Raw genomic sequence first — 14,372 nt, forward strand, 5'->3', positions numbered from 1 at the left:
ATGCCCCAAAGCACTCAGAATGTTTTTCTTTTCCACCTGCTGCCCCTTGTCACTGCAAAAACAGTGTGAATCATGAGCATGCTGCCTCTTCTGTCCTATAGCTGTTTTCCTGATGTGCACGGAAACAACAAAAAATTCCTAAGAGTATTTCCAATTTTCTCTTTTTTTTTTCCCTTCATATTTCACATCTGCAGTAGTTAAACTTTAAAGAAACCCCTTTTAAGACACACACTGAAACGCACTTTCAAGCCTTCCTCTGCCAGGTTTTGATGGCACTGGAAAAAGTAATGCCTACTCTAATTACTGACGTCATATGGAAAAACTTTTTCCCCCCCTGTAAATCTGAAGCCACTTGACCCATAAATGACAGAGCCATCTTTGTTGTTGCCTTTTCCCGTTTTCTTTCAGCTTGCTTGATGTCCTTCTACAGCAGCATTTAAAACTCACCTCAGGTCCTTCTCAGGGGGGTTGAGATACAATTTAGCCATTGCAATCACTGATGTAAATGAGCCAGGCTTTTGTTGCTCCAGAGCCAGCTTGGAGAGAGATCTGCAATGCATTTGGGACTGGTTGTGTCAATTACTCATGTGAGTGTATTAATGAAGTTGCAGGGAGGCCAGTTGCACAATAGTTGCATTCAGCTGGGTTTCTAAATTGCCATCGGAAAGCTGGCAAGTTTTTAATAAGGGCTTTTGCAGTATTTGGGGAAGCCACTGTGGTCTGTGAAAGATGCTCTGCTGAGTCTGAAGAACTGGAACATACATATGTGAATTTTTGATCCAGTCAGTGTCCCAAGAGCATCTTTTGAAACCCATGTTTGCTATCCTTCAGCTGTCAAGCAAGCAGCAGTGGATTTTGGAAAGGATTGAGTAAAGATTAGCTTTAACACTATGGTTGGCTGAGTGAATTTGGCATTTGTAGGTTTATTTGTACAGTGATTTCCAGGATGCTGTAGTCTGGGAAGCTGGTTTTATGCCAAATATTTGACATAAAGCAGTCCATTTGCTTTCTGCAAGCTGTCTTCTGTAAGAGCCAGTTGTTGTTGATAGTTATAGTTCTGCATTGGGCCAGGAACTGAACCCCTCTGATCTGCAGAATAGATGGCATCTCCCAGAAGAAGTGTAGGAAGTGTGCTGCCCTCACAGGCTTGGTAAGGAAGCAGGATGCCAGTGATTAAACTCACAGGGAGGTCTCCCTCTGCAGGCAGTAGTCTTTGAAAAATGAAAGAGGAGCTGCCACTCTCACAGATTTTGTTAAAATGCGTCATTTAAGGATGACCCTCTGCTGGCAGGAGACCTCAGTCGTGTCACAGCAGGAGGGTATGGCCTGCCCCAAAGAAACACCTGCAGTGCCACTTCTGTGTGGGGGCACCCAGCAGAGACAGCCCCAGGACTGTGATGTGTGCCAGGCCTCCTGCACCAGCCTCTGGAGAGATGCTGATAAGCAAGACACGGAATTGCAAGAGAGTTTGCTTGCATAGCCAAGCATCAGGAGAGAGCACTGAACTGGCCTTCCACAAGCAGCCTCTGTGCCTCTAGCTGGAGGAATATGAGTCTATTTTCACACTTCTTTTTTTCTGAAAGTTATGCATTTTATTGCATCTCCACTGTGTAGAGAAGTTCCAGCCATAACATGCTTTTAGGTAGAAAATATTCCAGCATTCTGTGTTTGGTATAATGGATTGTAAAGTCTAATCTCCTGCCTCCACTGCTGAATGGTGCCAGATACTTTAGAGGCAGCCAGAATTGACTTCTGCACTTACTTCTCCTTGGTGTGTCTTGTCTAAGTGGAGAAGGGTGGCATGCTAAGCAAAATCTGGTTTTCCCTCACTGAATGTGGGAGTACTTGGAACTGGGAGTACTTTAGAGTGCTGTCTACACACTCACATGGTAAAGCTTCTATTCTTCTTATGTGGGGCAGTTAAATGTGTGTGAAATGATACTTGAGTGTGATTATTTCCCCCGTTCTTGTGTTTGCAGGGGTGGCGGGCTGGGGCTGGTGCTGGCCAGCGCAGGCTTCGGCCGCCTGACCGCCCCCATCATGGAGCTGCACAACCAGAAAGGTTACTTCCTCCACCACGTCATCTTCGCCTGCTGCACACTCATCTGCATCATCTGCATCCTGCTGCTGCCCGAGAGCAAGAACCAGCACCTGCCTGAGAACATCCCAGACGGGGAACACTACACCCGGCAGCCGCTGCTGCCGCACAAGAAGGGCGAGCAGCCCCTGCTCCTGACAAACTCTGAACTCAAGGATTACTCTGGCCTCCACGACTCAGCAGCTGTGAGCGACGGCATCTCGGAGAACACCACTGCCAATGGCATGAAGTAGATGTAACTGGGTGGATTTTTTCCCTTCTCCTTTTTTTTTTTTTTAATTATTTTATTTCCCCGTCTTATATTTCTTCTATTCCTTTTGTATTTTATTTGATGCTGTTGTGCGGGAGGAGTTGCACTTTGGGCAAAGGTGTTTTGCACAGATTTTACAAACCAGTGATGGAGCAGACACAAACTTAGAGGAATTCAACTCTGCTACTAAAGCAAATTTTGGCATCTTCAACAGTCGTGCAGATTACTTTTGAAAAGTTTTGGGGGAAAAGACTCATTTGAGAAAAGACCTGGCTGGCAGTAGCCCTTAAGAACTCTTTTTTTCCTGCCATTAAATATGTATATTTATTTTGATTTATTCTCAAGAAGCACTTTATTTCCTTTTCCCTTCATAGATCACAAAAATGAAGCCATCTTTTAAGAGGTGCAGCCATTCCAAGAAAGAAACCATGGGGGGAGGGGGAGTGTTGTTTTCTGTTTTGTTTTTTGTGTTTCTTTAAAGGAAAGAGGGATTCACTGCAAAGTTGAATTGACTTAAACTTAGACTTGTGCAACATTCTTCTGCCTGTCTAGAAAGTCCAAGTGCCCAGATTGCCTGCTGTGTTTGTATACAGTAAAAAAGAGGAAAAAAAAAAGAAGAAAAAGCAAAGCAAAACCTCTTGTGACTCAAACTCTGACTGCATTTTAGGCAGCTTATATTTGTCTTTATAGCCCATGTGCACTTAAAAGTTACTTTCTAAATTAGTCCTTTTTTGTTTTCACTGAATGCATTGGAGAAAATCCTACCCCACCAAGCTGATTTTTCAATGAGAATCAGCTTTCTGCATTTTAAGAATATATTAATCTATTTTAGGTGATTGCCACTGGTCCTTAATTGTAATGTAGATGATGCAAATGATTTGACTAATGGTGCAAAAATGAGTTTTGTCTAGAATGGTTATAATTATCAGGATCTCTGACTGCTCCAGGAAAAAAGCATAGACCAGCAGTGATAAATAATAAGGAGCATGGGAAATTATCTATATGTTTATTCCAAAAGGCAGCATAGCTGGGATATCTGCTCCTGGGAAATGAGTGTCCTGGTATTTATTGTCTTAAGTGTTTTTAGAACCAGGGTTTGGGTTTTCAATTTAAGTGGGAAAACTGTTTAAATGATTGTTGGAAAGGAATTAATTGATAGCCTGTGAATAATGACTTACCGAGCTGTCTTGGGCTCTTAGAGATGTGTTCTGGTTCTGACCCAAGAATATACAATGAATTCACCCTTATTTCCTCACTTTCCTGACTGCTCTTGTAAGATTTTAGTTCAGGAAAAAAAGTTTATTTAAATTTGATTAATTCTACACAAAGTGAACATCCAGTTTACCTCCTGCTGTGCAGATGGCACTTTGATAGTGGCCACTTGTCTTCTCTCCTCCAGCCCCCAAATTATTTCCTTTGGCCATTGGCGTTTGCTTCTCACTCAAGAGAATACAGTGAGGATCTAGTTCAATGCAAGGACTCCATAAACAGCTTTCTTGCATTGTAGTTAACTCTCCCCTCTCTCCCTCCCTGTTCTCCTTTCTCACTCAGGCCATCCATTTGTGATTGCTCGGTAGTGCAGATGTTCAAGCAGAGCAGCAGGATGTCAATGTTGTACTGACTGTCCGTATGATTGCCACTTTGTTTGATGTACATCTTGCGTTCATAGGCAGGAAAAGTGCTCATTTGCACTCTCCTCCTCTACCTTCCCTCCCCCTTCCTCCCTTGCTGTATATATTGTCGATTAACTACTGTACCTAACAATTTCCATCCTCCATTAGGCTGCCAATGTCCTCTTACAGCTCCCAATAAATCAGAGATCTATGCTCCCTGGCAGGCCATGCAGTAAGGTAGCACAGCCTCAGATGCTGACGGATGCAAGAGGACAGGCAGACCTGCAGAAGCAACAGAGGTGGTTGCGTTCAGAGTAACAATGTTGTCCTAAAGCTGCTAATTTTTACAGAGGATGATGTGGACACTTGGGTTCTTCTTGAGCCTGGTAAGAAACACTGGACCAGTTGATGGTAGTTTCGCCCAGTTACACTACTGTTTTTTTTCACCCTTGCTAAACTTGCTGTGACAGCAAGAGCCTGATCTTCCTTACACTCAAGTTTTATTGTCAGGCTTGAGTGTGGCTGCTTCTTTTTGTTCTGTGCCGAGACCTTTGCAGTCTGTGTTCACCTGAGGAAAAAACCCAGCCCTTCCCCACTCGTGCAGTATTCACACCAAATTTGTGCAATACCTTTTGCCTTCGATGCAAGATGCTTGTTGCAAGCCACACACATTCGGGGACAAAAGAAACGGGTTCACAACAAAAAGCTGAAGAAGCAAAACAAGGCTTCAGGGAATAGAGAAAGGGCCTGGGAGAGGAGAAGGTGCAAGCACAGAGGCAAAAAGCAGTGCCCTGCCATCTATCGTGCTGTGGAGCCAGTGGCTCCTTCCCTCGTGGTGTCCTTGGTGGCCCATGTGTGCTCAAGGTGCAGTACAGCTCTTGCAGAGCATCCAGGCCTGTGAACCCGGCTGCTTCCAGCACTGCCAGTGCTCCTGGTGAGCTCACCGCTGCTGTCCACAGCGCTTTAGCATTTCCTATTCTGGTGGTTGCTCTCCGATGACAGGCACAGGGAAAAGAATACTTGTTTAAACATATCAACATTTAGATAGTAAATACATTAGGTGACAGGAACATGCAGCAAATTTTTTTTGTTGTTTTTTTTTGGTTAAGAAAAAAATCGTAGGAAGTTGATTTGATTTGTTGCTTTTTTGCTTGAAACCAGGTAGTCGGTACTGATCTGCAATGGAGCCCCAGCTTCTCTAGTCAGTCTGGCCCTCTGCCTCTGTCACGACAATAAAGCAAAAACTAACTTCCTGCCTTGGCAGTTCTAGTTTTGCTCCTTTTCCTGAAAATATGAACACTTCTATGATGATTATGTTCTTCCACACATGCTCACAGAGTTGGAAAGCTTTCACTAAACCTATCTTGTGTGGAGGAGCCAAGTACCAGATGATGCAGCAGAGCAGAAAGGAAGCATGGGGAAGCTTGCCCTGCCTTGTCTAGTCCTGCAGCAGGACAGGGCTCTCTGCTGGGGTCCCAGCCTGCTGCACCATTGGCTCCTTGGCCATGTCTCCTCTGCAGCCATCACCAGGAAAGGCTTTTCTCAGGCGGCTCTTTCTGGCCACCACAACAGGGGAAGCAGTCCAAAGCTGTCCTGTCCATTTTTGGCCTTTTTCTGTGAACCTTCAGTAACCTCTAAGCCCATCAGTAGATTTTTCTTTGGGTTTACCATTTAAGGGCTTTCTCCATCTTTGTATGTTGAAACAAAAATGTGAAGTGACATTATGCTTGATCTTGGGGGTTTTGTGCCCCTTGTAAGATTTCAGTACTGCTTTAGTTGCCAGACACCCTGCAAACAGATAACACCTGTTTGCAAGTGGTTTGTGGCCACTCTGAAAGGGGGTTGTGTGATTTACTTTTGGGTTTCACTGAGCAGGCTTTTTTTGTTGTCGTCCTTTTTAGTGGAAGTATTTTACTTAACTGTTGCCACTTCCTGGAGACAAACACTTTATTGGTCACCAAATTGGAAGCAGAAGTGCCATTAACTGAACTCTGTGAATGTCAAGTCAAGTTGCGCCTGTAGCTGGCACATGAGACAACACCATTGAGTGGGGGGATGATCTCCCCCTTGTAACTTTTTTTTTAATTTAATTTTTTAAGAAAAAAAAAATGAAATTACAAACCTCATTTTAAATGTGTTGTGTAAAATGTTTTGGGAAAGGAGTACGGTGTGTTTTGTCTAGTGGGCGAGATCTCCCTCCCCATTTCAGTTTCTGATGAAGTTTTAAAGAATCGTGTTACTGTATGTTTTGATCATGAATAGTCTGGTGGTGCTTCCTCATAGCACAAGCTTAAATCAAGTACTGAAAACAGTCTTACAAGCTAAATGTCTGCATGATGTTACATCTGTTGTACCTACTGAGAAGAACTTTGTATGTAAATGTACAGAATAAAATGATGTTGTCCCATCAGTTTGCTCTCCCTAGTCTGGCTCCCTTGCAGTGACTTCTCAAATACCCAGCAGCAGCTGATGCCTCAGAAAATAGCCCTACCCTGCTCTACAAACAGAATGAGCTGTTTGTAAATCAGGCTAATTAAAACAGCACATTGATTTGCAAGTAATTATCCTTTACAGTCAATTACAGAAGCATAGTTGACTCTGTTTCCTCGGTGGTGTAAATTGAAAAGAAAACACCCTTCAACAGTTGCTTTTTGCTATTCTGATCTTGAACTGCAGCCAAGGACAGGCAGCTGTTCCCACCAGGTAAGGAGAGGCCCTCTGCACCCACACCAAATATGAGACATTGAAGCCACTGGGTGTTCGAACCCTTTTGGACAAGAGACTCAGCAGCTGTGCCTTCTACAGCAGCAGCCTCTCAGTTCCAGGTTTTAATTGCTGATTGTAGCACCACAGCAAGATAAATTCATCACTTTTCTGTAGGTGTTTAGACAGTTGTCTAGAAGCAGCACTAGTAGTTTAGTAGTTTTGGTTTGTATCAGAAGCTGATGCTTGAGCACAAGTCAGGGCTCAACTCGGAATGAAAGGAAAAAAATCCACCAAAACCTAGATAGTTAACTCCTGGCTGCCATCTCATTAAAAAAAACAGCCAATGGATCTGCCTTAGTAAAAGATACCCATCCTACCTGAAAGTAAGCCCAGAGATGTTGCAGCAGGATGCTTTTCACTGGTGGTCATGGTAGTAGACCTCTCTGATTTTATGTATATGCTCAATTTACATGTGATGCTCTTCTAGCAGCCTGACAGCTTTATCTATTGCTCCAGAACTTGGCTTGTGCTTTTTCCTTCTATGTAGTCCTCAGGGATGGATAAATAAGCCTTTGTGAAATCCTTCTCATGTTCTGAGTGCCCAAGGGATGGGAGGAAATCCATTGTTTAGCACCAGTACTATAACCAAGAGGGGCTAAAAGGACAAAAGTAACACTCATGTCACAGCTTTACCATACAAAAATGTGGGGTTTCTTTATTTGAACACTAAAAGCTGCTATACTATGTTCAGTGCTAGTACACAGCATTATTAATTACACACATAATTAATTAGATTAATTGTACAGATAGCATTTGGAACTGATTCACCATCAGATCCCAGTACTGTGTAGAGGCCACACACCACATGCACTTTTTCAATCATGTTCATCCATTGCAGCATCCATTTGCTATCCTACTTGGCAGGGTAGCAAAAAAAAATTGCTTTGAAAATTCAAATTCTATTTGAAAAAAAAGAAAATCCTAGTCAAGTGTATCTGTATTTAATAACAACCACAAATTCAATCAAAGTAATATAAAAGAAATATACTAACTTAATGTCAGTGTGAAAATTGAAGTAAGTTTTTCTGAAACAAAACCTTCGTCTTCTTTTACAATGATGCACAATCAGAACTTGTCTGGAAAAGCTGTCATTTCTTCTTTGATCCTGTTTTCTATGAGTAAGGTGAAATTGCTGTCTGTGTTTTGAAGATTGTAGCTGACAAATATCTGCTTTTTGGTCTTGCTGGCTAAAACACAAAACAGAGTAGTCAGCCAGTTTACTCATATATAAAAGTGATTATGGTATTTGATCAAGCCACTAAAAAAGCCACATCATGCAGATTTCTAAGATGTTCTCCACTCTCGCTGTGCTGGGTGCAGTTATAAATGAAAAGCAGAAAAGTCCCTGACCACTGGGGAGCAGGGCAAGATTTTGCACATCACAGAAGTGAACAATATAATACTGGTGACTGTCAACTAGTTTTTGACCTGACACAAGACACCACTAGCCACTGGAGAGCCTTGCAGAGCTTGTAGTGGATTTTTGGACACATCTTAAACATCTTACATTGTAATTGACACCACAGACTCTTAGCACTGGACTCTTAGCACTGAAACTCAAAGTTTGTAAAACATTAGAGGGAAAGTGCCCAAGAAAGTCATTGGGCCCAAATTAATTAAGTTCTGTTTTTTTAATGAACCTTAAAAGGTTCATAAGCCTTAACAGGCCCCAAAAAGCTATGCACCAGTTCTGTCTAAGCTTGCTATCAATTTTGTTTCCATTAACCTTTTTTCATACAGTGTCCATGAATGCTCCAAGAGGCTGGAGAGCCTTTGCTGAACATGATGAAGCCAAGCACAAGTTCCAGGCTACTGTAATGACAAGTACCTAGAGAGAGGTGCTACAAAATTAAGAGCTGCCTTCATGACAGAGCTAATTAACAGTGACAAAAAAAACTGTCCAGTGGGACAAGAAGATTTAATTATCAGAGTAGAAGAGATAACACCAAGAAGTGTTTTATAAATAAAATGCCATCCTACTTAGATTTTACCATGGTAGTACAGCAAATTTGTGGCTCTCCTTATATATTACTGAAGCTAAACTTTTTGAAAAATGTAAGCACTATAGAGGGAAAATAGGCACTAAATTTAAATTGAGTTGTGTAAAATAGAAGACAAAAAATAGTATTTGGGTCATGAGATATTCTTGTCCGGGAATGAGCTGGGAGCTAATGACCCCAGACACAAATCAGACTGTTCGGCTGAATATTCAAAAATGTCATCTGAATTTTTAACACTTCAAAATAGAGACACTCGGACTTCTAAGATTTTAATCCTTTCTAAATAGGAAACTAAATAGTTAAATACAGAAACCCACATATATGTATGTATAAAATGTAGTTAAACAACTCCTTTAAGGCATTTTCATTATGCAAATGATTTTTTTATTATTTTGTATCCTAACAGGTTACCAGCTTCCCGACTCAGTAAGTAGAGCTGCTTCTGAAATGCAAGGATTCATTTGCCTTTTCAGACTTGGCACTACAAAATGCTGAGATAATGCAGCGTGGTGCTCTGATTGCAAAAATTAGCACCTGGCACTAGATTTCTGAGGTACAAAGCAGCATGTTTTGTAAGCACTAGTGCTTCATCATCATGGCCTAAATGAATGCAATGCTAATTCTGAACTCATTAATGCCATTATCCCAGCTAACAAAACTACAGAGTGCACTGCAGTGTCAAAACTCAACTTGTTAATTATGTTTGCCTATAGAGTCTCTGGGATGCTGCTCCAGTTCCCAGGAACAGTGTGAATCTGGGAGTCTCTCTGGGCTGCCTGTGCCAAGGACCTCTGCTCCCAAGGCTCTGTCCCAGCTCTGAGGGGCAGGGGGACCTTTTCTGTCCCTGCTTCCTGAGGATTCAGCCAGACATGTGCACTCCTGCAGAAAGGACAAAAGAGGGCACATCTCATGCCTCTGTGGAAGACCATCTGCAGCTTCAGAGCAAAGCAAAAACTGCAAAGGACAAGGCTTACCTAAAAAGCCCTCCAGCAGGTCTGCTTCCCATGCAGCTTGGGTAATAACCCCTGTTCCACTGGCTCTTCAAAGTGGAGGAAAATCACCTTTGACAGCCATCGTCCGGGATGTGCTGAGTGCCAGGAGAAACTACAGCAGCACAGATCTGCTCCTACAACTCCGGGTACTGAGCAAAGGCCCAAACCAAAGCTTGAAGAGGAGCCCAGCAGGAGCAGAAGAGGCTGGACAAATGTTAGACATGAGTTTGTAGACTATTTATGCTGGAAAAGACGTGATGAAAGTGACCAGTGCCCAGCTGAAAAATACTCAAAGAAAAGGTTGAGGTGATTTTCACCAAGAGTCTGCCAGTCCCTACAAAAGGAAGATTGAAGACGTTGCACTAAACAATACTTTGCAGCCCAAAGCACTGTGATTTCAGGATATGTACATGAGGGAGGCACTAATGGACAAGGACTTTCTCAAGAATTGGCCTCCAGTATTCTACATTAAACTTTCTTAGGATTCAGGTTTATTGACTAGTGAGACACATCTTGTGCCAAAGTGATCACGCAGGGTGGTGGGAAACAGTCCCTGCACCTCATAAAAGCAGATATAAATAGATATATGTAGAAAGAGGAATAAGAATTAAGTACACGTGTCTTCAGCAACAGAAAAAAAATCAGAAATAAGGAAGGAGATAGAGCCAACACACAAAATGCAGCTGTTGTGGCTAGGACCCCTACCAAACTATCCAGGAAAAAAAAGGAAAATGTGTGCACTGTGCTGCACAGCAGCACTGAAACTCCTGCTCAAGGACAGGAAACCTGGCATTGCAGGAACACTTGGCAGATGATGGAATGCGACTGGTAATTGTAAGAAATAGAAATAGCTATGTGCAAATGGCACTGCATGCTGCTCCTGCTAGTGCCTGTGGAGACAAGAAACTGCACAGAAAAAATGGTGGGGGGAGGAAAGGAGAGAAAAACTGCCTGCCTGAAGGTTACCACATGTCAGGATGGTTAAAACAGCTACCTTGGAAGTACAAGTCAGACTTGGCTGTGAATAGGATCTCTGCTATTACAGATTGTGTGGGTATAACAGGGATTTAAATTCCCGGAGAAAAACTAAACACCAATAACAGCAAAGATGGGTATTTCTAGCTGAGGTGGAGCACAGATTTCCTTACCAAGCACTTTGTGAAACAAAAATAAGGGATGCTTGTTGATGATCTTGCAGATCCACTGGTCTTAGGATAAATAAATTTTTAAAAATAGATGAATAAATAAATAAATTTGGACTAAGTGGCCATGAGTTGACCTAAATTGCTGGTCTGTCAAAGCCAGCCTAAAGACTATGGTGTGAGATTTCAAAAAGATGTATTTCTTTTCCCTGAAGCTCAGGTAAAGAGCAAGCACAATTATTCAAACCCATAAGTGTATGATAGACTTATAGACCTTTTTCACCTTTGGTTCAAAGGAGAAAGTCATTCTCAAAATAATATACCTTAACCAGGATCACAGTATATAAAAATAATAAGAACAGTATATAAAAATAATATGAAAGGAGCTGACTGGCAAGGAAACCTGCAACCCAGTGGATAGATGTCATGGATACAGAGGAACATGGACCAAAAGCCTAGCTGGGCCACAAATGGCTCAGAAATTTAAGATGAAATAACAAAAGACACCTAAAGCGTTCAAAGAAAAAGAAAATAGGAAGGTGCATTATAGTCCAAGGACAAAGAGTAACCTATAGACCAGTACTGAGCAACAGTATCAGTTCTCAGTAACAAAGTATGGGAAATTAGGAATGTAAATAATAAAAGCACCTTAAGAAAAAAATAGAAAAGGATAAGAAAAAAAGGCAGCAAAACTGAGACAACTCACTAGGAGAAAAGTCAGGTAAGTCAGGCAGCCTCTGTCCTGGAACACTGAAAGAGCTAATGGAAGAAATGGCAAGTTACTATGAACTTCAGCTATGAAACATGTAATAAATCCTTTAAGAGAGACAGCAAGCATATGTACAAAAAAAAAACAAACCAAAAGGAGTATGGCAATCAGTAAGATAAATTAGAGCTGTCAGATGAGCTGCAATGCTACACACAGGATTAGAGCAAGGTTCAGAAGAAATGAGTGACAAGGACATCAAATGGAAAGTGGAATAAACTATTATACTTTATCCCAAATAAATCCTCTCTGATTACATTTTTACTGACTTCCTAAGGATAAGGCACTAATTACACATAAAGAAGCTGTGTTATATAGTACCCTATAAAATTATTACTTGAGGTGGAATGGATTGAATTCAGTGTGTAGAGAAAATTGTGCCACCAGGGTCAACTAAAACAGTCTCTTACTTTCATACAGAAGTTATTGTGAAGAAGAAAAGATGCTAACACCATTTTTCAAAGATTAGTCTTGTGAGCAACCCTTTTTTATATGAGGCCATGGAGAAGAAAGTGTTGTAGATTCATGAAAGTGCCTGACAATACAAACTCAGGACACACTGTCTGAAATGGAGATCAGCACACAGATCATTAATAATTCTGTGGCCTTTCCACCTGAAACAGAGGAAGTAAGGTGAGACTGAGCAGAGCAGCTCAGCATGTTGTTTCTAAAACTGGGTAACAAGCACCTCAGCAGTTCACCAGCTGGTGCTGCATCGGCCACTGGTGGGTGATGATGAGTAACCAGCATGACACAGCTCTCAGAGCTGAGAAGGTGCTAGGATGTACTAGGCCGTGTATTTTTCATCTTTTTAGTATGGACATGGGAGTTTGCAAGCTGTTGTTAAGATTCAGGATTTCAGCTACTGCAGCAGCTGTAGCACACTGCACATGATGGAAAAGGAAGCATCCCCAGCAGTGCCCATGTGGGTCAGTCAGATCAAGCCCAGGCATCTGTGAGACAACCCTGGGCTTCCCAGGCCAGAACTTCTTGGAATGCGGGGGCTAAAAGGTGCGAGATGTGATGAAGGTTGGCTTCATCTTCAGGTAAAGTGCACATGCCTGGCATGACGGCCACCTCGGCAGTGTCACAGCTTTACAGAGAGCAGGTCACTTGAAACCCCACTCGACAGGTGCTGCATGTGCTGCCCCTGCCTCGCACCCAAAGCCAGGATAAGGACAGCAAATAATTCACTTTGGTAGGGCATAGCGTGCCCAAGGCCGCTGACTCAGGTACCGCAGACTCGTACACGGATGGGAAAATAAAAGTGACTCGGTGGATTGGATGGAAGCTGCCAGAACCCGCAGCAGTGCCGGCTCTGCGGCTGGGGCAGCGAGCACCGCATCCCTGTGCACCCCCTGGGCCGGGCTGGCGGCTCAGGGCCCCCAGAGAGGCCCGGCCCGCTCCCGACCCGCGCGTTCCCGGCGGGAGGCGGCTCCGCGCAGCGCGCCCCCGCAGCGCGCCCCCGCACCTACCCAAGCGCTGCGCCAGGCAGGAGGAGGCGGTGTCCGAGGGGTCCCCCAGAAGCGAGGCGGCCACAGGGATGCTGTCCTGCAAGCGGAGCACAGCACAGGGCACGGCTTAGTCCCGGCAGCGCGGGGCACAGGCGGCGGGGCCAGCCCTCAGCGCCGCGGGGCTCCGGGGGCGGGCGACACTCACACGGGGGCTGCACATGGCGACGGCCAGGCTGGCCAGGGCGGGAGCGGCGCCCACCCAGAGGAAGAGCGAGTCCCGCAGCCGCATGGCGTGGAAGTGCACCCGCTGCTCGCCCAGCTGCCCGCTGAAGTCGTGCAGGGCGATGCCGCCCGCCGCTCCGCCGCCGCCCGCCGCCTCCATCGCCGCTTCTCCCGGCGTGGCCAGGCCCGAGCACGCAAGGCCCGAGCGGGAAGCCGGACTCGGCCCGCCCCGCGGCCCCGGAGAGGCGGTGCTCGCTCCGCTCCGCCGTGCCCGCCCCGCCGGGAGGCACCGCCCCCGGCACCGGCCCTGCGCTGCCGCCCGCCCCGTCCGGCTCCCGGGGCTTGCACGCTTCCCACTCCCCCAGGGAACACCCGCACACGGACACGCACACCGGTGCCCGCACCCCGCTCCGTGCGCGCCCCTCCCCGAGCCTCCCCTCCGTCCGTGCACAGACCCCGCCAGCACGAACACGCCCGGGTACAGCCCCCCGGGAGCGCCCCCTCCGTGCCCCCTACCCCCCGAACTCTCACTCTCCCCGGTCCGTGCGCACCCCCTCCGTTTCCCACTATTCCTCTCCCATCTCAAAAGACACAGCGCCCTCCCGGTGCGCAGGCACACCCCCTGTGTGGGAACACAGCCGCAGCCCCGGTGAGCCCCCACTCCGTGCACGGCTTCCCGCGCCGCCCGCCCGGCAGAGGGATAACGCGAGGCAGCCGCAGGGATGGGGAAACCCCGCTAGGTGGCAGGTGAACCCCTGCGTGTGCGCCTGGCACACCGATGGCTCCGGGGAGTCACCCGAGAGGAGCCCCGGGGTTTCAGACGAAAGGGAAAGGGTTCAGCCTTCCCTGTGCAGCCTCGGGAAGGGGGAGGAAGGTCACAGCGACCTTGGCTTCATTCAGCTGTGGAGGTTTTCGGCATCGGGGATCTACAAAGCAAGTGATTCGGGTTTGCATAGCTCTGGAGAATATGGAGCCGTGAATAATTAAAAGCCCTACTTTGGGTGTGAATTCTGTGCTCATCGCTCTTTCCGCCGCAGCACAGCAAAGTCGGTCATTACTGGAGAGGATT

General features: G+C 45.3%; 2 protein-coding genes across 3 annotated transcripts in view; one reads left to right on the forward strand and one right to left on the reverse strand.

Annotated features, from left to right (window-relative positions):
• SLC22A23 (solute carrier family 22 member 23) overlaps positions 1-6,371 on the forward strand; it is a 109,594-nt gene extending 103,223 nt beyond the window's left edge. For both annotated transcript variants that reach the window (XM_066558904.1, XM_066558912.1), the window contains one exon: positions 1,980-6,371. In XM_066558904.1, coding sequence (XP_066415001.1) covers positions 1,980-2,331 — 352 coding nt within the window. In that variant the 3' untranslated portion in view covers positions 2,332-6,371. The remainder of the gene's footprint in view (positions 1-1,979) is intronic.
• A 984-nt stretch (positions 6,372-7,355) lies between these two features.
• On the reverse strand, positions 7,356-13,553 carry PSMG4 (proteasome assembly chaperone 4). Its single transcript, XM_066558930.1, has 3 exons — positions 13,287-13,553; positions 13,103-13,178; positions 7,356-7,914 (listed from the first exon to the last, which is right to left on the reverse strand). The coding sequence occupies exons 1-3, from the start codon at positions 13,461-13,463 to the stop codon at positions 7,793-7,795; spliced, it is 375 nt and encodes a 124-aa protein (XP_066415027.1). The 5' UTR covers positions 13,464-13,553; the 3' UTR covers positions 7,356-7,792.
• Positions 13,554-14,372: the final 819 nt, after the last annotated feature.

The sequence above is a fragment of the Molothrus aeneus genome, chromosome 1, assembly GCF_037042795.1.
Source record: "Molothrus aeneus isolate 106 chromosome 1, BPBGC_Maene_1.0, whole genome shotgun sequence".
In the NCBI taxonomy this organism is placed as follows: domain Eukaryota; kingdom Metazoa; phylum Chordata; class Aves; order Passeriformes; family Icteridae; genus Molothrus; species Molothrus aeneus.